The sequence below is a fragment of the Eucyclogobius newberryi genome, unplaced genomic scaffold (assembly GCF_026437365.1).
Source record: "Eucyclogobius newberryi isolate DKJ021-1_F unplaced genomic scaffold, fEucNew1.0.hap1 SCAF_15, whole genome shotgun sequence".
Lineage (NCBI taxonomy): Eukaryota > Metazoa > Chordata > Actinopteri > Gobiiformes > Gobiidae > Eucyclogobius > Eucyclogobius newberryi.
In genome coordinates this window covers 8237106-8263247 of record NW_027315779.1, presented here as the reverse complement: position 1 = coordinate 8263247, position 26142 = coordinate 8237106, and the positions used below count along the sequence as shown (strand labels likewise).

Below are 26142 nucleotides of genomic sequence, written 5' to 3'. Positions count from 1 at the left end.
TTTTTTGTAATTCAATTTGACTTTGCACCGCTGATTCAGATTTTAACATTTCCAAACACGGCTGTGTGTCCAGGGACCTTCACCCAGCACGTTTCCCATCACTCTTATCCAAATTTCCGCTCGAAGTCGCTGTACCAAAGCATCTAATGAGGTGAGAAACACTCTCAACAAACTTCCTATCATTTGATTTCCCTGCAGGCGTTTCAAGAGCGTCTCAACACAACAGTTAATTAAGCGTAACTTTGTGCCAGGTATTGGACGGTAACTTACTAAAAACTGCAGAGCCAAGATGCTTAAAAATAAATAAGGTGAATTTATCCGAGCAAACATTATAGAAGCAGTACAAGCATCATTTATAGTGTAGTGTTGACAGTAGGAGTGTGTAGTTGTAGTGGTCATAGTGGCTAAAGTTATAGATATGTTATAGATTTGAGGCTGGATGACCCTCTGGGATCATTATCTCTCCTTCACTGTGGTTCTCCTCTAGGTTTATGTTCTTCCCTTTTGGCGTTTCGTAGTTTTTCGTTGCCATGATGGAGCGTCCGAGGATTTCCTGTGAACTTTGGTCAATCCGCCTCTCTGTGATTGACCAATTCATTGATTGATTTTCTAACGTTCGGCTGGGAAAGTCAACAACTTTGAGAAGCCCTGCGAGTTACTGTAACTGCTTTGGGGTCTACAGAAAAAAAATATCTGAATATAAATGCAGTAACAGGAGTTGTAAACGTAGTAGTTGTTGCACAATAGGGAATGCACTATTAATAATACAATAGAAGTGGTCATTTTGCATCAAAATCAATAGTGTGAGTGTATTATGGCGAAGGAGGAGTAGGAACTAGTATAATTTACATCACTAGTAGTATCAGTAGTATGTGGTGGTAGTAGTAGTATTAATAGTTGTTTATTATTTAGTTTTTTATCTATTATTTAGTTTCATTATTCTTTTTTATTATTATTATTTTTTTATTATTAATTTTTATTTATTATTTATTTATTATTATTAATTCATTTATTATTTATTTATTTATTATTTAGTTTGTATTTAGTGGTTTAGTATTAATAGTTGTTTCCTATAAGTTATCTGTCCTTTTCCTCTGTATCTACCTGCGTTGCAACAATGAAATTTCCCCATGTGGACAATAAAGGAATATCTTATCTTATCTTAATACGAATAGGAATCTTGAAGAAGGAACAGAAGCAGTGTTTGTTATGTAATATCAAACACACGGTAATATCCTTATGAGAGTATCGACAGTGATCGGCTTTGCACAAAACGAAAGGTGAAAGGTCATACAGGGAAGTGGAGTCAACACACATTTTGTCCACAAACCTACGGGTGTGTGTTTAGTGAGTGTGATGTAGAGTTAGTCAGTGTCGTCCCCGAGCAGCCGCCCGCTCTCTAGATCCGTGGACAGGGAAGTGCCCGAGGAAGAGGTGGAGCCGCGCCGCTGGAACTGACGGGACTGCACCCCGTAAAAGAAACAAAAGGCCTGACGCAGCATGCAAGAGAGAAGGTGGAGGGACACAAACGCCACAAGAAAATATACACAAATAAATACATCATGGATTGCACAGAAACAAAAGCTGCTAAGAAATAAATAACAAGAATTAAACAATCGCATTTGAAGCAAAGGAGGAGTTCATTTGGCCAGGCAAGTGAAACATGCAATTGGTGATATGAATAAAGAATTGGAGAAATGTATAACCAAAACTGGAATGATAAAACACCAATGTAACGGCTGCACAAGGTTCAATACGTTTGGTGCGATTCAAATGACTCAAATAGGAACAATTATTAATAGTTGTAAATGAATGCATGATCACAGCAATTATTTTACGCTACAACAGGCAGAATAGATGGATTTATTTCTTGCTCCACCTGCACAGTGTGTTAGCTCTAAGTCTATTTTTAAAGTTATTTTTATCTCTTCTCCTGCTGTTCTCGAACCATGTGTTGCAGCGCTCAAATATTCCCATTGCAGGACAAGAAAAGGTTCTCTCATCTAATTGTACCTTATAAAACTGCACGAAGCCCATATTAAAGTTGAAAATGGCTGTCTTCTTTAATGAAAATAGCACTATATATATATATATATATATATATATATATATATATATATATATATATATATATATATATATATATATATATCTGAATACACCGCAGTTATCTCATACATCTGTAACTGAATCATACACTCCCGTCCTCTCACTGACCTCCTCGATGTCCGCGTTCCTTCGTGCCTTGTAGATGAACTCCCCGATGGCCACGAACACAGACAGAACGAGTCCGGCCGCCAGCACGATGAATATGCCCCCGATGTTCTCCACCCCGAGAGCGTTGGCTTCCTTGTTGTCCTCCTCGGGACAGCCGTTTCCCCTCCACCACTTCTCCTTCATCATGTGCAGCTTTCCCTCCTCCTGCAGCTGGAGGATGGCAATGGTCACTTTGTCGCGGTACGGAGAACCTAAGAACGACATGAAGGTGGTACTTTAGTTGATGTTTCCAGTGCCATGCCCGTAAGGAAACAGTGGACAAATACAGCGCCGCAAACACATCTCCAGATTGTGCATGTTTAAACTCTCAATAGTGCTTGTCATAATATTGCACTTGGAAAATACAACTCAAAGTTAAATGGCACCAAACGATCTCAGCCAGTTGGAGAGATTGTCAAGTAAAGAAATATGATTCAATACAGACAGAAGTTTGAGTGACAACAACCTATTGGATCGGTGACAAATTGCTCATACTTGTGCTTGTTTGTCTTTGTGGGGATAATGAATAATGCATATAAAGTGCTTTGAGTCTTAAAAGGCGCAATATCCATCAAATGCATAATTCTTTTTAACTTTGTATTATTACTTTGAACTGTAGGGGATGGATGTGACCCATTACCTTGCCCAAAGTACATGTGTGTGGAGGACTACGACAAAGTCTGAGGAATAAAGTCTGGCGGTAATGCAACACTTGGATGCCAACCGCCATAAAACAACAACAACAACAACAACATGTGTGAACGATGCTTTTATTTGTTTGGATCCACCCTGCAGTTCAACACATTAGGATTGTCAAAACATCACATTGCGAGTATGATTCAGGTAAACAGAGCTTGGGGTTGTGTTTTGGAAAATAAGGCAGTTAAAAGGTTACATTTACATAGCATTTCCTCCACTGTAACTCAAATATCCTTTCACCGTTTCAATCCTCAAATCTTTGTGCACTTTCAAATCAAATTTTCATAGGAAATTGGTCTAAAAAGCACTGTTTTTACTGTCTACTTGAACATCTGGTGTTATTAGGTCTTGGCATATTTTCTGGATAAATATAACAAACAATTTAAAGCTTTAATCAAGGTCAGTTTTTAGCACCTCGCAGCTGTTGCACAGGACTCATTACAGTCTCATAAAGTTATTTATTAACTTTATGAGAGTTTTATTAGTTTATTTCACGACATAATTTAAGACCATTTGCTCAAAAAGGTGTCTAAAAAACAGTGAAAAGATTTAAGTGTGAAGTCAGCTAACTTTACTAAAACATAATCATATCAAAATGAGTTATTATAGTTATTTAGTTGTTATATAGAGTTATTATAATATGTATTGTATTTTGTCAGTACGATGAATCAACAGTTACTCTAAAATCTATTGATTAACTGAGATGGTGCGCTGTATGATCAGATTTATTTTATGCATGTAAACATCAATAATCAGATCTAAAACCAGGTTATCTGATTAGTCTAACCGTTTTTACCACAAAAAAGAACCCGCAGTGTTTCTTTATCTTTTCTCTTTTCACTGGCTTTTTACTCTGAGCAAGATTAAAAAGTATTTTAGACTTTTTGTTGCTTTTTATACTGATTTCTGTCTTAATGTTCCTATGTTTTAATATTATATTTGCATTACGCGCGCTCTTTGTCTATTCTATGTTTTGTGTACAGCCCTGTAAAGTTTTTTTTAATAAATAAAGTTGGTATGGTATTGTAATATAGTAACTTTTGAAACTGGATGTTTTTTGCTAAAATATGAGTTATGTTTTCTTTTACTTGTGTCTTAAATGAACCATCAATAAAAAGAAAATACCAGGACTCGTGGTCGTCTGCCATGTGACTTAAACCCCTGTAAACAACACACACATTAACACTAATACGTAAAGCAGCAGCGCTCATCCTCTCACCTATTGGCGTCCCGACACCGTAACCCTTGGAGTCGATGAGGCCTCCGATCTGCGTCAGGTTACAGTTCCTCTGGCTGATGTACTCGATACTGGTGGACTCCATCAACATGGCGTAGTCCGTGGTGAGGACGCGGGTGATGCCTTCCTTGTTGTTCTTCACCAGGGCCGTGTTCTTCCTGCTGCTCATGAACGCCCACATCTTCTCGTACGTGGAGATTTTGGATTTCTGTCGACGCGAGGGAAACACAAGAAAGCCGTGTTGTGTGTGTAACCTGAGAATGCTCATTAGCCGGTGGTGGGAGTGTGAGTGGTTGTATTTGAGTGACAGCACAAGCTAAACAATGAACAGGAACAACACATATTACTATTCGTCTTTGTCAAAGGGTAAATGTTGCGCGTTTGAATCTCGGGCTTTGAAAATGTGCTGCTCAGCCTCATTTCACACTAAACTGTCCTGTTGAATAAAGCCAAAGCACACATGGCCCACATGAGAATCCAACCCATACAAAGCTTATACTGTACACATTACATTATTTTATTTTGGAAAGGAACTGAAAATGAATTGAAGGACTCTGATATGACAACTAAGGAAATGTCAAAAACATCAATCTACAGAAAAGAAATGGAACTCTACTATATGCAACTAGTAATCATCCTAAATATCCATCAGGGCGGTTTTAAGACTTAAATCGTAAACTCCACTGTGGATGGACACAGTGGGATCTGCACAGGTCTTTCTCATCCTGGACGTGTGTTTTGAACGGGCCGGTAACACACACGATCAGAATCACACACTGGGATGTTTCTTACTGTGCCTCAAAGGGAAAGATCAAAGAAACACTGAAGAAACTTTGACATATTATGCTTCAGGCAGAACCATCTGTGAAGGTCAAGGTAATGTAAAGAATATCACCAAAACTGAAACAACGCCAACATGACTGACGACAGAAGATGTGGTAATTGTGCTGCTGCAATAATACAATAATCATCATCATGATCGTCTCCACACTGGGAGAAAGTTTTCTATGGACCACTTTATTATTTGTAAAGCCGCACATGTGCACGCTCCTGTGCCCCTGTGGCTTAGCCGACGTCGGACAAAGAAGCAACTACAACAAAGGATTTTGCAACACAAAAATCCCATCATGACTGGGAATATGGATTATGCCAAAAAGTACAAAGAAACAAATCATGGCTCACTGTCCTCTTTAAAATTGTATGGGACTGAAAGAATCACAAACACTGGAGAGAGCAACAATTGGAAAGAAATCTATCAAAGAAAAATGTACTGGATTTCGACAACACCAAATGGACTAAATGGTGATTTCAGTTTGAAATGTTTCTAGGGCTTATGTAACAATGTGTTATCTGTCTGTACAAGAAGACAACAGTCCACTTGGTAGAATCCTAAAAAAGCCGGTCCACAACTCCAGACTCTGAGGAGGCTTCACGATGACACGTGTTAACGTGTTTGTTGTAGCCAAATAAAAGGTTATGTGAGTATCTCTGTCCTGGATTTTTTTTATTAAATTAAGATTTGCAACCTTAGATATTGTAATAATTGTTGTATTATCATTGAAACTAAAAATAAAAAAACGGAACAGTTTAAAGAATAATAGGCAATAAGTGATATCTATGTATAATCCAACATACAGTATGAGATCGCATGTGTCACCAACAGTCTCACAACAGTCTCACAACAGTCTCATAACGTCTCACAACAGTCTCACAACAGTCTCACAACGTCTCACAACAGTCTCATAATGTCTCACAACAGTCTCACAACAGTCTCACAACAGTCTCACAACAGTCTCATAACAGTCTCACAACAGTCTCATAACAGTCTCACAACAGTTTCACAACAGTCTCATAACAGTCTCACAACAGTCTCACAACGTCTCACAACAGTCTCATAACGTCTCACAACAGTCTCACAACAGTCTCACAACAGTCTCACAACAGTCTCACAACAGTCTCATAACAGTCTCACAACAGTCTCACAACGTCTCACAACAGTCTCATAATGTCTCACAACAGTCTCACAACAGTCTCATAACAGCCTCACAACAGTCTCACAACAGTCTCACAACAGTCTCATAACAGTCTCACAACAGTCTCATAACAGTCTCACAACAGTCTCACAACAGTTTCACAACAGTCTCATAACAGTCTCACAATAGTGTCACAACAGTCTCACAACAGTCTCATAACAGTCTCACAACAGTATCACAACAGTCTCACAACAGTCTCACAACAGTCTCATAACAGTCTCACAACAGTCTCACAACAGTCTCATAACATTCTCACAACAGTTTCACAAAAGCCTCACAACAGTTTCACAACAGTCTCATAACAGTCTCACAACAGTCTCATAACAGTCTCACAACAGTCTCACAACAGTCTCATAACAGTCTCACAACAGTTTCACAACAGTCTCACAACAGTTTCACAACAGTCTCATAACAGTCTCACAACAGTCTCACAACAGTCTCACAACAGTCTCACAACAGTCTCATAACAGTCTCACAACAGTTTCACAACAGTCTCATAACAGTCTCACAACAGTCTCATAACAGCCTCACAACAGTCTCACAACAGTCTCACAACAGTCTCACAACAGTCTCATAACAGTCTCACAACAGTCTCACAACAGTCTCATAACAGTCTCACAACAGTCTCATAACAGTTTCACAACAGTCTCACAACAGTCTCATAACAGTCTCACAACAGTCTCATAACAGTCTCACAACAGTCTCATAACAGTCTCACAACAGTCTCATAACAGTCTCACAACAGTCTCACAACAGTCTCATAACAGTCTCACAACAGTCTCATAACAGTTTCACAACAGTCTCACAACAGTCTCATAACAGTCTCACAACAGTCTCATAACAGTCTCACAACAGTCTCATAACAGTTTCACAACAGTCTCATAACAGTCTCTGGGAAACACCTCCATTACCCTGAATGTAACAGTGGACATGATTTTGTAGTTGCTTGAAAAGAGTTGAAACTAATTTTGAGCAATGAGATTCATTCATTTTCTACGGCTTGTTCCCGTGAGGAGTCGCGGGCGACTGGAGCCCGTCCCAGTGACTTTGGGCCATGAATAACATGTTTCTCAAACAGTACATGAATCCCTTCAGGTGGTTCACAGATTTATCTTAAGTTGTAATATTTTCAGAAATTTTTTGTCATTGCAATCCTCATTTTGTCCTGGACTCGCTCAACTTTAGACCTAAAAGAATCCGGTTTTATACCTAGTTTTGATCTGGTGGTGCTTGGTGTGAAAAGTTCGAGAAACACTGGTGTATGGTTCTCATCCCACAGCGCTCCTGATGAGACCACAATATTGTCCCTGGCAGCACATGGTCCCGCCTCGACAGAATGTCTTTCAAAATGCATCGAAATGTTTGAAGACCCATTTTCATTTTCACCAAATTGCTACTTTTACCCCACACTGCCTGATGTAAAGGCCATTTACCTGAACTAGAAGACATAAACGTCAGCTATACCACCTTTAATTGCTTTGGGTTGAATTCCTCTCACTTTGCCTGGAGGAAATGTAGAGGCAGCGAGTCAGGAGCAGGAAACAGTTAACGAAGTGCATCAAATGGGAACATTCTGGGACCATTCTCAGATCGTGATCCTGCATCTTATTCAGCATTAACTGGAGGATTAGCAATTGTGAACATGTTTTGTGTAGAAAAACACAGCACACAAATTGGACCGCACAGTTCAGTCATCTCACATCCCGTAGTCAGTCTGTCTGTGAAGCAACCAAGGGTTTTAATAATCACGCTGTAATGTACTTCTAATGCATCTCACATACTCTGAAATGTGTTCTATTTTTTGGAAAGAAGCAGAAAAACACAACACAACAAACACAACCTTCTGGAAGCAACAACTCTAATTGCGATGCTTAAGCAGACGATGAGAGATTCAACTCAACTTGACCTAAAGCAGCGCAGTGTTTGCTCAGAACACAATAAGAAAAACAAGTTTGGCTAATTTACAAGTCTATAAATGAAAACTAGTGTAACGTATTGTAAGTAAAACAATGTGTGTTACAGAGATTTAGGTCTTTGAACATTATAAAACCAGGCTTCTTTTAAGTGTCACTGGGACACAGGATTTGTCAGGACCCCTGGAGTGGTTCTGGTTGAGTTTGTCAGTGTTATTTTTGCGCAGTCAGAATAAAATGGGACAGCTGTGCTCTAAATCTCTTGCAGCTGATTCAATTTGTTCGAGTCGCCCACACACACACAAACCGCGTCTTGGCGTTTTGGGCAGCGGCGGCGGTAATCACTCAATCTGAGAGGATGAGGAGGACGCACGGCTCACCCCTGCTGAGCTGAGACGAAGCCAGTGAGGGAAGGAGAGAGGGGGAAAGGGAGAGGGGTGAGGAAGTGACGGGACGGCCCGAGGACAGCACAGAACTCTTGCATTATATAATAGAGGAGCTGAATGAATGTAGGCCCTGCTGCAGCGCACGCCAAAACACACGCCATACGAGCACTTCCTGCCTCTCTCCTGCTGTGTCAACACTTCGTTTGATGATGCTAAATGTTTGCGTGGACTTGATGATAGAGCAAATACACTTATCCTTCAGCTACTCAAGCTTTCACATGCATCAAGTAGTACATCTGACGCAGTGATAGGATTAAATGCTGCAATTGAATGTAACAGCTTTTGATTTCACATGATCTCATATGTTTTTGGATTCAGAAAACTGCATTGATCCCAAAAGACAATTTATTCACAGCATAATAGTCCGCACATGTACATAAACATACAGTAATACATTCAGTGTGTCCATTTAAAAGTATAAAAGTTGTACCACTATTGACGTCTTCCATAAAGTAGGAATTTGAAAAAAGGTCGACACATTTTTGGAACATTGGGCTAAAAAACAAGGTGTGGCCACAGATGGCGTCAGAGCCCTTAGCCTTCCCGCTCTCATCTTCTTAAATAAAGAAGCGACCTGGTGTTGAGAAATCACAATGTCTTTAAGAGGTTGAAATAAATTCCTACTGTCGGACACATTCTTCAAAGAATCTGCCCTCTCAAAATGAGAGAAAAAGGAATGAAATGCACTCAGCAGCTCAAAGTCAGGCGCCCGATTCTTTTTGGTGGCTACTAGAGGCCATGTTTTTAATGTCCCTCCAAGCTTCTCTAAGCTCTCCTAATATTTCAGTCTGTCCTGTCTTAGCTCCTGTTTCATCTCCCTGGAGACTGCCTTTTCTCTCATGTGTCACCAGTGCAGTAGATCATTGATACCCATGGTTTGTTATTCGGACAAATAACAACATTTTCAGATGGGACAATGGAATCAAAACAGAAAGCAAATACTCCTGACTAAAGGTAATCATCAGAACCTTCCCATTTGCCTCATGCCTCAAACCAAGAACCAGTCCGAGTACAAGCATCAAGTGGTGCAGTTTCATAAGAGCCACATTGTTGATAAGTTACCCAGTGCAGGAACTGTACATTCTTTTACAATAAACAAGCAGTAAACAACATTCTCAAAAGTTCAAACCGTGGTCAGGTTACATATCCTCAGCCTCTTTTATTACTGTGCTGTTTTAATTATGTTCCAGAGCCTCTGCTCATCTGCAGCACCAAAAGCACCGTCCCTGTTCACCACCTCACCCCAAAAGAGCTGACATCCTTCAAACCTTTCTTATTCTTAAGTTTCTCTCCTGGTTCAGCCACAACAAGAAAGTAATTCAAGTTGTAATAATCAAATTTATTTTACAAGGACCATGTAAAGGATTTTTCAAAGAACAAATTTAGGAGATGCTGTTTGACAAAACTATAGCCAATTTCAATTTGCAGAGACGTACAAAAATGGATGTATTAACTGACCTTAAAGAAGGTCATTGTCGACCCGTCCCGCACTGCTCCGTACTCAATGCGCGTTTGTTTGGCAAGGTCGTCTGCCGAGTCGATGGGTGCGTCCATTCTCTCCACTGTGAGGAACGCAGCCAGGTTCGCCGTGTACGAAGAGATAATAATCAGCGTGAAAAACCACCAGATCCCACCCACGATTCGAGTGGACAGAGCTTTGGGCATCAGCTCTGAACCTGAAACAACATTTTTACATTACAACTTTACACTGATGAGTCGATTTGGGCGTTTATTCATTATAATTTAGATCTCATTAGACAAGAATTACACCACATAAAATCCATACAATTTCATAGATTAAGCATATTCACAGGAAACATATTTGACCAAAGCAGCAAAGAAAATTATTGATTTTATGAGCTTAACATTTAAATATCAATGTCTTCATAATTCATGATTTAGTATTGAGTTGTAGGGTCCATTTCAGTGGTCAAGCCCATAAACACAACGTTTTTGCATGTTCCAGTCTGGGGATAAATTGTAGGCCTTTTTTTAGCACATACATTGTGTGAGAGCTAAAACAAGGAAATTCCATCAACATATACATACTACAGATAGTGACTCTTCAGTCACTATCTGTAGTATGTATATGTTGATGGAATATAAGGATTATAGGATTATGGATAAGTTATATTGTGTAGGTGTGCTCAGGATCCATACTCACATCTGTGTGCTACTGAACATATATGGATTATAGAATATCATCTATCATACGCAAGGGAAATAACGCCTTGAATCAGCGACAGGTGATCCACATGAGCGACTGAAATGACTGATGGAAAGAGAAAGTTCCACTTCAGACTGATTGTGTGTGTGTTGTGTGTGTTGTTGGTGTGTTGTGTGTTTTGTGTGTGTGTCAAAGGCGCAGATGGTCGTGTTGTGGCTTAATTGGCCCAATGTTTTGTACCATATATATCGGCGCTGGATCTTCACGGCACAAACAAATATTGCAACATTTCAATATGAAAAAGGAAGAATTATTTGCCAACTTCAGTAAGTAAACCACAGATATATCATCACAATAGCAATAACATCTAATTCATCTTAAAACCCACAAAGTATGAAAAGTGAATGCAAATCATGAATAAACAAAGCTCATGTGGGTTTTATCTGGATCTCGAGAATGGCTTCTATTTTTAGCATTTTCTTCCCAGGAAAAATCAATAGGTGTGAGAGGCAAAATAACTGTTACGTCTCTGTGAAAATGGACAGAAAACACAAGACACCGGTCGACTGAAACTGACCATTCAATCAAATTTAGTGGATTTATTCCGTTCAAATCTGCCCAGGGAAAGCGAGCGTTTTAATAATGTAATACAGCACAAACGTGGACATAATGTTTGAACAAATACAAAATAAATGTGGGGAAAAGGTATGTTATTAGAGTCAATATGTGCTGTACCTTGTCTCATGAGCGCGCCGACCCCAAACCAAAAGCTGTTCAGAAGAGTGAAGTTGTTCTGGATCAAAGTGGAGGACGGGTTGCACTGATGTGGGTTGTACCATTCGTAAGGAGTGAACCTGCCGGACAGAAGTATTGAAATTGAGCATTAAGACATTTTTATTGTTCACTATAAATGTGTGTTTTAGCAGGTAAATCAGTGTGTGCAAATGTGTATTTACCATAAGCCTATATACAAACTACCTTTTATAGCGTCTAATCTGCAGTATGTGGATTTTTGTTTGTTTTTTTGCTGCTTTTATCAATGTTTTAGTCAAATGTTAACTCCCAACCTGGACCATAACTTCTGCCGGGGTAATAACATGGCCATGCTGGACGATAGTTGTCACACTAATTCTCAATTAAACAGTACATTATCAAAATAACCAAAACACAATGCTACAATGGTGACTTTTAGTAAATATTCAATTATAATTATTTCTTGTACTTGTTTTTTTTTGTCAAATGTAATGATTTTATTCTATAAGTAAACGAGAAATTACAAATAACACATTGGTAAACACGCCTATGTCATTCTAATAGGTATAATGATACTTTTGTTCTCATAATATTCCCATGTAGGCAGTGACTTCATTGTTATAGTTTTGCTTCCAGAGAAAGGAGATTAATTATTAATGTGGCTCACAGGAGCAGAAACACAGCTAATCTAGATGTGTTTCCACTTATTCACAAGCATAATTCACAGTTCCCTGCCTCACCTTGATTTGCATTTTGATTTCCACAACAAATCTATTTCATTGAACGAGAGCCAGCGGCAGGAAGTCAGCGGCGGTCCGAGGGAGCGAGGGAGTTCACACTTTCTCTGGGCTGTGTATTAATCACTAAATAAAAAAAATCCTCTTGGAACTGACAGACTGCTTAACCCGTATTTCTGGTGTTTTAACAGACATATAAAGAAAGGATTTGCCAAACGCATGCACATGCCAGTTATTCCAATCTGCCACTGGCTCACAGTTGAGCCATTTAAAGTACATGCAGCTTTTAAAGGCCAATTTGAGCGAACCCTCAGATGTGCTATTTAAAAAGAGGAACATTCAGTCCTCCATGTGTGGACTGGAAAATGCTGAGAAAGTAATCTTTTTTTATTATTCAATGTCAAATTACTGGACCCAGTGAGATTAGTTTGTACATATTTCCATAAAGACACTGTATTGAATGTGTTCATTTGCATAGTTTATCATTTATAGATGTGGTTATAACAAACGACATTTCAGGCAGGTTCACCAGTTCTGGCTGGCATATATTCAGTTGTATAACGTTCGGGGGAATTCATTTTAAAATGTAAGTAAAGGACTTTTACAGTTTTTAAAGTAAAGGTTTTATCATTCATTTTGGGCACTTATAGCTGTATCGGAGCTCAAGTTACTTAAAAATGATATTAGTGAGGAAAAGTACAAATTAGTGGTAGAAAACTACTATTCTAGTAAGAATAACTGTAACAAAAACATGCAATAATGCAAACAATGTCCAAGGAGTGTTGAGGCATCTGAAGGGGACAGAACTTTTGTTTCAGGTGGTCCCTTTTTGCTGGTTTATTGTTTTACTGTTTTACTGGGACTAGAGGTGCTGGGAAGCTCTAAGAGGCAAATTGGGGATCTGCCTTTTGTGACTAACTATATCAACTGGTGTAAAATTAGGATCGGGGTGACTCCAGATCCGGCTGTAGAGGAGCTCCCAGGCTGTCGGCTGTTTCTGTGAATAAACATCTTTTAAAATACAGAAGCTTGTGTCAAGCGAGTTCTTCTCCTGCTCCCAAACACCTCCAAAAACACTTTTAAAAAAACACAGTGTCACAAAAATTAGAAAAACAAATATTTTAGACATAAAGCTTTTGTCACTGATTGAACAAAAAATACCAAATATTACCAACTTCTATAAGTAGAAGTTAAACTGAGGTGTCTGAAAACGACTACTAAAGTACAGTGTCTTCAAAGCCTTTCTCAAGTATATGTAACTGAAGCTGAGTACTACACACTTCTGTAGGAGCAGCTAAAGTATGGAAGCAGTGGTAGTGTTGTATAATGTATTTGAGTAGTTGACCTTTGAACACTCTGACTGTCACACCACTGTCCGACTTGTCTCTGAGCCCTGTCCTCCTTGTGTCACTCTTTCATCACATAGATCCCTGTTGTGTGTCGTACCTGGCGATCACAAAGAGCACACAGCTGACGCCGGTGCAGGCCAGGAGCACGTACATCCAAATGTCCGGGGACAGCGGGTTGAGGAAGGAAAAGACGCCCGGGTTGGTGCCGTTGGGTTTGCGGTACAGAATACTGATGCCCAGTGTCATGAAGGGTTTGGAGAAGTCTATGACTTTCTCCCGCACATATGTGATGGTCAGAGGAGCCACAGCCAGATCGGCCACCTAATAAAGTACAGGCACAGGAAGAGATGGGGTGCATAAGAAACAATATATTTTTGGCCTTTTGAATGGTAAATAATTAAAGAGCAGTGACTCAAAGTGTATTAAGATACAGCTAATTACTATATTGTGTATTACTGCTTTGCGATAAGTGTAATTGGGTTCAAACTGTCAAATTGAATTCATGTTTGGTTAACAATCTTTTGAATCACAGCAATACACATAAAAAATCATATCAAATTAAGTATTTTTGTGGATTTGAATATTCAAATCCACAAAAAATACTTAATTTGATATGATTTTTCCATTCACATCAAACAAAAGCTAAAAAGGACGTTTACAATTGTACAGATTAGACTTTTCAGAAGTCCAGTATTGTGAGAGCAGCTTCTGACAATGGAAACTAGTGAATGGAAGACAAAACATTATTCATTCATTCAAAGATGTGTCAGTAGAAGAGGATGAACTTGCATGGTCGATGAGTTCCCGGACCATTCCGTTCCACTCTCCTTTGTCGTTTTGGGCTCCGTATTTCCCATCAGCCACTAGTCTCACTTCATATGTGAATCCTAAAATGTTGGACAGCTCCTTCAGCAGGTCCAGACAGTAACCTTCAAACCGATCGTTCCCCACGAGCTCCTTGTCCGACTTTTTATGCATCACATATGGATTTTCCTGTTAGAAGATCAAATAATTACATGATATTAAAGGTGCACTGTGTAACATTTCTGGTGGTGGGCGTCCATGTTATTGCTCTTCCTGGAGAGTTCCACAGAATGGTATTTAAATGATCCATCTTGCATCTGGTGTTTTCATTGCTCAAAACGCCTTTGAAAAATTTGAAAAATGAAATATTTCTTAAGTGGGTTCGCCTCGTCACAGATCTGACCTGTAATTAGCCCTGGTGGTGTCACTCTCTCCATGGAGATAGGTAACTGTATTTAACACTGTGGAACATTCAAGAAAAAACAAGAACATCTTATAGAGACAAGTAGGTTATATCGTGAACCTTTAAAGGCAACACTGGCGATAAGTATTTTGTATTTTAAAGGAGACACGCTCTGCAAAAGCTACTTTGAGCTTTAAACCTTGATACAATGGTGTTTTCTCATCATTGAATTATAGAAGTATAAATTATATTATGTCTCCTTTAACTGAAAGTTTAATGTGAAGAAGACAAAGTAACTGTAGGTAACTTTTAATGACTCATTTTCATATCCACAAATAGGCAAATTACAGGCAGATTGGCACAATGCCTGGTAGTTCAAAGTAAACCAGACGTGCAGTAGATTACGTTATATTAGATTTTCCACCAGGTGTAACAGTACGGTTTGTGTAATATAAACTGGAACGCACACTTCAATTTGTCGACCTACACTACACACTACTTCTGCGCTACACTGTGTAGTTCCTCTTCAATAAATTAAATGGATTAAATGTCAAAGTATTATTCTGGGCGTTCATATAGTGGTGCTGTGCTGAATAGTACATAGACATACATCAGGCAAATGAACCTCCACTGTCTATGAGCCCATAGTCCAAAGAGCTTACTTCCTCTCCTCGTCCCTCAAGTGTCTCCTCCTCTCCTGTAGTGTGCTAGCTTTAACCTTGTCTCCTCACCAGAATCGTGGTGACAATGAGCGTCCTGTTGGTCAGAGAGTCGGTCACATTGCTATTCTTGTCTCGGTCACTCTCCGTCAGGTTCATGCCCCTGTAAGAGTTCCACACGGCGATCTGCAAAGACAAACAAACACACGCGTCAATTTCCCTTTATCCAAACAGGCCTGGCACACCTCGCATTGATTTCACCTACACACAATAATCAAATATTGAATAAAAAAGGGGGCAGTGCTCAGACCTTTATACACTGCCATTGTGTCTTTGAACAAAATACTTCCCCCCCCCTTGCCTTGTTTTAAGTGTTTGATGGAGGTTCAAAAAGTCTGTAGTTATCAGCGAGTGAGAGTGAGTATGAAGTGATTATGGTTGTTATTATTAAAGGGGACTTTATTTATGCTCTGACGCTGATTCCATGTTCTGTCCCTTTCAATTACATTTACCCTATAATTTCAACCACAAAAACCAAAACCCTTTTTATTTATTTTTTTACATTGTTCTATGCGAATTGTGAAGCTAAACGTGGGATATGTGTTGCATTATAGCAGCCGTTTCTGAAGTGAGGCAGTGTTTGCATTCAGAAGTATTACAGCTGTACCAAATAATCTGTCCATTTATGAATAATGTCGTTAAGGATTCTTGACACTGATGGTCTGTCTCATACTGTAAGTTAAAACTGAATTTATTTTCCAGGTTCATAAAAGCAGAAAGCACCAACATACTTCGTATTAATCATATTTTTCTAATTCGCTGAACAGAAAAATGAAAAAGTACAAAGGTTAAAAGAACAAATCCGCCTGGCAAGTGAGCTTCTGCTCGAAAAGCAGAAAGCACTCAACAGATTTCACATTGCTCATCTTAGCGTGAATTACTTTGGGCAAACTAAGCAGGAAATGTGTTAATATAAACATGCTATGATAACAGAAAGAGGGAAAAGTTTAGTTTGAAAGTTCTGGGATAATCAAAGAAAAGTACTGAAATGGTCTGAAAGTAAAACAGGAAGTCGAGAAAAGGCGATGCAATTGTATCAGTTCCTATAATCCGACATTTGTTGTTGCTAGGAGGTTGAGTTTGCTCATCTATATTGAACTATCTGTTGAGATTAAAGTCCAAGGAAGAACGTACATGCACCTATAAAGGTGCACAATGTATATATTCTAGTGGGGGGGTTGTCTCCATGGAGATACTATTGCTTTGCCTGAAATCTGGGAGATTTATCAATCTCACATTCATTCAATTACAGGTGTTTTATTGAAGCAAATGCTGTGCCTGATTCTGACTTTCTAACAAACATGAACAGAACAAGATGGTTTTAAACAATAACAACTTTTTAAGCTTGATTCTAGGACCTTTATTATTGACTGCGATGAGGCTAAAAGTGCATTTCACATTCTGAATTTTATCATCATGCCACTGCTATTTATATCAGATGCAAACAGAACAGAGCTGTCTCATTTTGATCCTAAACAGTTACTCCTGATAATGTGTTGCTTAAACCAATTAAGCAACCAATTTTTTTCTTGAGTTTTCAGATAATGTAGCCCCTTTAAGTCTGATTAAAATGCCTACAAATGATGCATTGTGTCTTAAAGGTTCAGGAGTTATGTTGATAAGATGCAGCCCATCACTGCAGCGCCAGCAAACAATAAGGACAAGGATCACACAAGGCTGTGGGAGTAAATAGATCCAACATGGCGGCTGTCCTCTGCAGTTGCACTCGTCGCTTTGGATAAAATAATCTGGCCCAGCGACATAATCCAAACGGTTATCATTGGGAGCGTGATTTGAACTTTTCAGATCCTTTCACACTGTGTTAAAGACGTGAAGGTCGACTGGGCTTCTGTCAGTTCAGACTATTCACTGCCAGGATTGATCAGCAAATAAGTATTAGAATATTGGATTAAAACTGCAATAATTATCCAGTCTTGGAGTTTAATGTAAACGTGTCATTACAGGTTGAATCTGAATCTCGATCGTTGACTGCAGACTTAAACAATAAATAATGCACACAATCTTGTGCTGTCAATGTATCTATAGACCCTAAACATTTGGAGAACTAAATTATATCTGAAGTCAAATATTTCTGCCACAGTGTAACACAGTAAAATACATGTGAACATACGAGTGAAAGTATGATTCTGGAAAACTACTCCAAGAAGTAAATGTATTAGAGTAAATGTATTTGTCTACAGCCCACATCTGATTTTTAAAGTTTTGATCATTTCTGCCGCAGTAGCTTTTTAATAAACATTTAAAAAATAAACCAAACAAGTATTCAATGTTAGTTTGACATGTATCACTTCTACTATATCAAAGCTACAGCCTAATCCTTTTGTTTATGTCCTTTGTCCTCCTCTGCTCTAAGTAATGTCATTGTTTCATAAATTATGACGTCAAATCTATTAACAATGTACTCTTTATGCCACTCTACAGTTTGTTTTTGTGCCATGAAAAAACATCCAAAGCACAGATACAGCTAAGACAACCTCGGGAAAGGACAAGCTAAATGGATTATGTAAAAATCCGCGTTTGTAAAATATGGTATGCTTTCAACTCCTCGTTTTGCTTATTTCATCGTAAAGGGCAAACCAAATAGACTAAAAGCACTCTCTGTCTCCACAAAGAGTCAATCCAAACCAGCCTCAATTAATCTTTCTTATCGCCTCGAGAAAGAACACGCTCAAATGTAACAGGCTCTACTCAAGACCAGACGCCACAGGTGAAAAGGGAAAAAAATACAGAATTTAAAGATGTCCATTTGAAACTTCTAGTGCAGTTTGCTCCTAATACATGATGAAACATATATATTACAAGTTTTTCATCATGTGCGTTTTTCATTTAGAAATAAGACAAGAAAAAGGGCAAAAATTGCACCTGAAAAAAGGACAGAGCCAGGTTCAAATGTCTTGGTTCATTTTGTGGACATATTAGATACAAAACACTTCAATAAATCAGGCCCAGAAAGAGATCAACAAATCATTCCGTACGTTCCGTCAAAATCATTTGTGAAAGTGCTACTCTAAGTGCTTTGTGTCCTTGGGATGAAAATGCATGAAAACAACCTTTGAAGATGTGTCCTATGTAAATGTATGGATGCATGTGGATTAATTTAAAGAAACCAATTCAAATTAAAGCGGCAAGCGGCATCCAACGGCCCTCGCGGGCCGCCGGCCTTCCGACTCTGCGCTTTCGACTTGATAAAGATGGCGCCCTTATTGTGTGTTGAATAAAAAAAGAACTTGACAGACGGCGACACAATTGACATGGCCAATCCAGTGCAAATCAACACAAGTGTCAGTCAAATTTGCTGCGCCGCCGCACAGAGACCGTAGCACTTGGAATAAAAATATGGATAACTTTTGATGCCGCGCTTGTGTAGATGATTTTTCCCAAAGTAAAGCTTGATCGGGCTATTGCCCACGGAGGAGTTTGTTAAAGTGTGAAGCGTAAATGTGAACATTTCAGAGATTTCGCTGTTTTCCCATTTCTGACATATATTTGCAGCTCCACGGCACAGAGACCGTACCACTTAAAATCAAAATATGACTAACTTTTGATGCCCCGTTTGTGTAGATGATATTCTCCAAATATGAACTTGATCGGGCAATCGCCCTAGGAGGAGTTTGTTAAAGTGTGAAGCGTAAAAATGTGGTCATTTTAGAGATTTCGCTGTTTTCCCATTTCTGACATATATTTGCGGGTCCGCCACACAGAGACCGTAGCACTTAGAATCAAAATATGGGTAAGTTTTGATGCCCCGCTTGTGTAGATGATATTCTCCAAATATGAACTTGATCGGGCTATCGCCCTAGGAGGAGTTTGTTAAAGTGTGAAGCTAAAAAATGTGGTGATTTGAGCGATTCTACGATTTTCCCATAAGGATAACATGGGATGTTTCTGTCAACGCTACGGTTACGCCGTACAAAATATGACTTTGGCTCTCATACTTTTATGATCAGGATGGCAAATTAGAATTTTGTTCAAAATATCATGTCATTTGGAAAAACTCTATTGTTTATAGGCCACTCTGAAGGCCAAATAGTCAGAATTCTGGGAAACGTTTGCGGCTCCGTCGCACAGAGACCGTAAAAGCTATCCTTAAAATTTGGATAACTTTAGATGCCCCACATGTCTAGAGGACGTACACCGATTTTGAAGTTGGTGGGCAAAACGCACTAGGAGGACTTCGTTAAAGTGTAAAACATAAAAATGTGGTAATTTGAGAGATTTTGTGGTTTTCCCATAGGGATAACATGGGAGGTTTCTGTCATCGCTACGACTACGCCGTAAAAAATTAGGCATTTTTGTGATTGGCTTTTGTGATTGGGACGGCAAAATAGAATTTTGGGTAAAGTTTAGACAATTTTGGTAAAACTAATTTTTGACCTTCAATGTTAATTTAAAGGTCACTCTGTAGGGGGCGCTATCGCGGCCATTTCAATTTTGTCATCATAAACTGGTCCAAACTAGAAAGTTTAACAACTGATTCAAATTTGGTCCTAATCGGACTGGTTTTGATCAAATGGGAGCAATTTTTAGATCTGCAATATTCCAAAATAAGTTGTCCAACTTTGCGGCTGCGCCGCACACAGACCGTAAAAGGTATCTCAAAAAATTTGATAACTTTAGATGCCCCACTTGTCCAGAGGACGTCCGCCGATTTTGAAGTCGGTGGGCAAAACGCCCTAGGAGGAGTTCGTCAAAGTTTGACGTAAACAAAATGGCTAACTCAGCTTGTTTTCATTTTCAAAGGAAGATGGCGGCCATAGGGTAAGTCTGGGGGCGTGGCCACAATAATGTTTTTTTTTGGTCCTCACAAGAGGAATGCGTGTCCCAAATTTCGTAGCTTTACGCCAAAGTTGACCTCGGGGCGTCTCCCATAGGCGCAATGTATTTTGACTTTTGTCGGTGACGCTGTCGCGCCATTTTTTACGAAAAAAAAATGGCCCAGAAAAAATCAAATTTTTCGCCGATTCTGAATTTTGGGCAAAGTTTGGTGAGTTTTTGAGCATGTTCAGGGGGTCAAATTAGAGATCAAAAAGCAGAAGAACAAGAAAAATAATAAAGATTAAAGCCGCAAGCGGCATCCAACGGCCCTCGCGGGCCGCCGGCCTTCCGACTCTGCACTTTCGACTTGATAAAGATGGCGCCCTTATTGTGTTGGATTAAAAAAGAACTTGACAGACGGCCAGGGCCGGCCCAAGCCTTCAGGGGGCCCTAAGCGAAAAAAAATTTGGGGGCCCCTCACCACGTCATCAGAATCAGTTTTATTGCCATTGTCAGTAAACAATTCACATATGGGAACTTTCTTCAACGCAAACAAAGTTCACCAAAACTCCAGGGCATCCGTTTGCCAGTTAGTTTATTCTCAGCACCTCAACAGCTCAAATATTGCTAACTTAAATCCCACAATGCAACTTGGTATTCCGCTGACATCACCTCTACTCCCTGTACAAATAACACACATCCCAGATATGTTTTTGGGCGTATTTGTGGGCGTTAAGGGTCGACAGCCACATTAGCACATTAGCAGTTTAAACTAATGAACAGGGGGGTCTGGGGGCTCTCCCCCAGAGATTTTCAGACCTTTTTCGTGTATTCTGTTGTATTTTAATGTGGTCCAGCCGGCTAAAATAAGAGTAAAATGTTGAGGTTGTAATGCTATAAAATGATGATGTGATGAAACTGTGCCAGGAGAAAATGACTAAAGCCAGTTATTAATACATTAGTGTACTTAATTACTCAATACAATATTGGCTATGAAAATAATTATGATCAAATTGATTAATTTTAACTGAAAATGTAAAATTAATAGTTATCCTTACTAATTTATCTTTTACAGCTCCCAACTGTTCCTTCTTGCCAAAGTGACAAAACAAGTTATATTAAATTAAACAAATGGCATAAGCATTGCTTGATTAACAATTGACACTGATAAAACAGTGCAAACATATTATTCCCAGAGAATGAACAGAACGAGAAGTGAAGGTCCAAACCTCGCTATAGTGAAGAGACTGCGTTTCTGCAGCTTTGCCACTTTTGTATAAAAATATATAGTATTATTCTATAACAGACGTAATTATAATATGTCTGGTTATTTTTCACTATCAGTTTATTATAATTTATAACAAATAGTCTAATGATGCTTTTTAAATAAATTGAAATGTTTTATTGCTCTATTAAAAGTGAATTACAATATAAATGTTTGTTCTGATCAGAACATCACACACTGGACTCCTGCATGAAACAATGCTGCGATGTGATTGGCTGATGGACCTTACACGCATAAACCTTTACGTTCCTCTTATTGCACTTTAAGAAGTAAAACAGACATCACGAGTCACGATTGATCTCACACATGGTGATGTGAGAGAGAGGGACGCAAACTCAAACCGCTCATCTCTGACTGAGGCTGCACAGGGGCCTGGGACAGGGGCCCGGGACAGGGGCCCGGGACAGGGGCCGCACACTGTTCACTCCAAAGTTTCACGTCAGAGGTTCTGGACGAGACGGCGCTCGTCCAGACCGGATCTCCGCCTCTTAGTGACCCGGGGCATAGACGCCACCTCCGCAGCTAACACGGGCTGGTGTAAATGTTAAGTTTATTATCTTTCATTCAGACATATCATTGTGCGCGGGGCAGAGCTCTCGTCGCCTCCAGCCTGAGCGAACTAACGTGACAGAATCGTGTTGTTTCAAACAGCAGCATTAACCGTCTCTTTGTAAGAGAAGTTCAATACCTGGAGAGTGTTGTTGAGTTTGCAGTTTCTTTACATCGTCAAGAAGTTTCTTCTTTCGTTTTTCGGCACCAGGAGATATATTCCTCTGGACATGAGGACCACGCAGGGACCACGTTCTGTTGTGTTTATGTTTTGCTCTCGTTCTGCTCGCGACCAATCAGCGCAGGTTTGGTGTCTCGGTTGCCAGATTGTCATTACAAATAAATGCGGTTTGTGTGTTATGTTACCGCTGTGTGCGCTGCCGCGCCAGCAGCGCTACTACACCAGTGGCGCACGCTGCGCTTGCACTTCGCATAAAACGGGTTGCCAGATTGGGGGCCCTATTAACGCCTCGGGGCCCTACGCGGCTGCTTAGTTCGCTTATAGGCTGGGCCGGCCCTGCAGACGGCGACACAATTGACATGGCCAATCCAGTGCAAATGAACACAAGTGTCGGTCAAATGTGCGGGTCCGCCACACAGAGACCGTGACACTTGGAATAAAAATATGGATAACTTTTGATGCCCCGCTTGTGTAGATGATTTTCTCCAAATATGAGTTTGATCGGACAATCGCCCTAGGAGGAGTTTGTTAAAGTGTGAAGCGTAAATGTGAACATTTCAGAGATTTTGCTGTTTTCCCATTTCTGACATATATTTGCGGGTCCGCCACACAGAGACCGTAGCACTTAGAATCAAAATAAGGATAAGTTTTGATGCCCCGCTTGTGTAGATGATATTCTCCAAATATGAGTTTGATCGGACAATCGCCCTAGGAGGAGTTTGTTAAAGTGTGAAGCGTAAAAATGTGGTGATTTGAGCGATTCTACGATTTTCCCATAAGGATAACATGGGATGTTTCTGTCATCGCTACGGTTACGCCGTACAAAATATGACTTTGGCCCTCATACTTTTATGATCAGGATGGCAAATTAGAATTTTGTTCAAAATATCATGTCATTTGGAAAAACTCTATTGTTTATAGGCCACTCTGAAGGCCAAATAGTCAGAATTCTGGGAAACGTTTGCGGCTCCGTCGCACAGAGACCGTAAAAGTTATCCTTAAAATTTGGATAACTTTAGATGCCCCACTTGTCTAGAGGACGTACACCGATTTTGAGGTCGGTGGGCAAAACGCCCTAGGAGGACTTCGTTAAAGTGTGAAACAGAAAAATGTGGATATTCGAGAGATTTAGCGGTTTTCCCATAGGGATAACATGGGAGGTTTATGTCATCGCTACGACTACGCCGTAAAAATTAAGGCATTTGTCTGATTGGCTTTTTTGATCGGGACGCCAAAATAGAATTTTGGGCAAAGTTTAGAAAATTTTGGTAAAACTAATTTTTGACCTTCAATGTTAATTTAAAGGTCACTCTGTAGGGGGCGCTATCGCGCCTATTTCAATTTTGTCATCATAAACTGGTCCAAACTAGAAAGTTGAACAACTGATTCAAATTTGGTCCTAATCGGACTTGTTTTGATCAAATGGGAACAATTTTTAGATCTGCAATATCCCAAAATAAGTTGTCCAACTTTGCGGCTGCGCCGCACACAGACCGTAAGAGGTATACCAAAAAATTGGATAACTTTAGATGCCCCACTTGTCCAGAGGACGTACGCCGATTTTAAAGTTGGTGGGCAAAACGCCCTAGGAGGAGTTCGTCAAAGTTTGACGTGAACAAAATGGCTAACACAGCGTGTTTTCATTTTCAAAGGAAGATGGCGGCCATAGGGTAAGTCTGGGGGCGTGGCCACAATAATATTTGTTTTTTGTCCTCACAAGAGGAATGCGTGTTCCGAATTTCGTAGCTTTACGACAAAGTTGACCTCGGGGCGTCTCCCATAGGCGCAATGTATTTTGACTTTTGTCGGTGGCGCTGTCGCGCCATTTTTTTAGAAAAAAAAAAATGGCCCAGAAAAAACAAAATTTTTCGCCAATTCTGAATTTTGGGCAAAGTTTGGTGAGTTTTTGAGCATGTTCAGGGGGTCAAATTAGAGTTCAAAGCGATGAAGAACAAGAAAAATTAAAGCCGCAAGCGGCATCCAACGGCCCTCGCGGGCCGCCGGCCTTCCGACTCTGCTCTCTGCATTTTACAGAGTTGGCGCTAACGCAATTGTCTAAGAACTAAGACAGTGACACATTGGACATGTACAATGCTGTGCTTAACCAGTGCAAATGAAGACAAATATCGGTCAAATGTGCAGCTCCAGCGCACAGAGACCGTGACACTTGGAATAAAAATATGGATAACTTTTGATGCCCCGCTTGTGTAGATGATTCTCCCCAAATATGAACTTGATCGGATAATCGCCCTAGGAGGAGTTTGTTAAAGTGTGAAGTGTAAAAATGTGGTCATTTTAGAGATTTTGCGGTTTCCCCATAGGGATAACATGGGATGTTTCTGTCATCGCTACGGCTACGCTTTACCAAATATGACTTTGGCTCCCATACTTTTATTTTGGGGATGGCAAATGAGAATTGTGTGCAAAATGTCATGTCATTTGGAAAAACTCTTGTTTATAGGCCACTCTGAAGGCCAAATAGTCCAAATTCTGCGAAAAGTTTGCGGCTCAGCTGCACAGAGACCGTAAATGTTATCCATAAAATTTGAATAACTTTTGATGCCCCACTTGTCTAGAGGAGGTACACTGATTTTGAGATCAGTGGGCCAAACGCACTAGGAGGAGTTTGTTAAAGTGTGAAGCGTAAATGTGAACATTTCAAGGATTTGGCGTTTTTCCCATTTGTGACAGTATATTTGCAGCTCCACGGCACAGAGACCGTACCACTTAAAATCAAAATATGGATAACTTTTGATGCCCCGTTTGTGTAGATGATTTTCCCCAAATATAAGCTTGATCGGGCAATCGCCCTAGGAGGAGTTCGTTAAAGTGTGAAGCGTAAAAATGTGGTGATTTTAGAGATTTCGCTGTTTTCCCATTTCTGACATATATTTGCGGGTCCGCCACACAGAGACCGTAGCACTTAGAATCAAAATATGGGTAAGTTTTGATGCCCCGCTTGTGTAGATGATATTCTCCAAATATGAACTTGATCGGACAATCGCCCTAGGAGGAGTTCATTAAAGTGTGAAGCGTAAAAATGTGGTGATTTGAGCGATTCTACGATTTTCCCATAAGGATAACATGGGATGTTTCTGTCAACGCTACGGTTACGCCGTACAAAATATGACTTTGGCTCTCATACTTTTATGATCAGGATGGCAAATTAGAATTTTGTTCAAAATATCATGTCATTTGGAAAAACTCTATTGTTTATAGGCCACTCTGAAGGCCAAATAGTCAGAATTCTGGGAAACGTTTGCGGCTCCGTCGCACAAAGACCGTAAAAGTTATCCTTAAAATTTGGATAACTTTAGATACACCACTTGTCTAGAGGACGTACACCGATTTTGAGGTTGGTGGGCAAAACGCACTAGGAGGACTTCGTTAAAGTGTAAAACATAAAAATGTGGTAATTTGAGAGATTTTGTGGTTTTCCCATAGGGATAACATGGGAGGTTTCTGTCATCGCTACGACTACGGCGTAAAAATTTAGGCATTTTTGTGGTTGGCTTTTGTGATCGGGACGGCAAAATAGAATTTTGGGTAAAGTTTAGACAATTTTGGTAAAACTAATTTTTGACCTTCAATTTTAATTTAAAGGTCACTCTGTAGGGGGCGCTATCACTGCCATTTCAATTTTGTCAGCCTAAACTGGTCCAAACTAGAAAGTTTAACAACTGATTCAAATTTGGTCCTAATCGGACTGGTTTTGATCAAATGGGAGCAATTTTTAGACCTGCAATATTCCAAAATAAGTTGTCCAACTTTGCGGCTGCGCCGCACACAGACCGTAAAAGGTATCTCAAAAAATTGAATAACTTTAGATGCCCCA

The 26142-nt window shown here is 39.8% G+C and overlaps 1 protein-coding gene across 1 annotated transcript in view; it reads right to left on the bottom strand.

The window, feature by feature from the left end:
- Positions 1-26142, bottom strand: part of LOC140360633 (glutamate receptor ionotropic, kainate 1-like) — a 77118-nt gene that overhangs the window by 2808 nt on the left and 48168 nt on the right. Inside the window, exons 10-16 of the mRNA XM_072445952.1 lie at positions 15529-15642; positions 14380-14583; positions 13688-13911; positions 11487-11605; positions 10043-10260; positions 4175-4400; positions 2218-2468 (exon numbers count right to left, since the gene is read on the bottom strand). Of these exons, the coding sequence (XP_072302053.1) occupies positions 2218-2468; positions 4175-4400; positions 10043-10260; positions 11487-11605; positions 13688-13911; positions 14380-14583; positions 15529-15642 (1356 nt within the window). The remainder of the gene's footprint in view (positions 1-2217; positions 2469-4174; positions 4401-10042; positions 10261-11486; positions 11606-13687; positions 13912-14379; positions 14584-15528; positions 15643-26142) is intronic.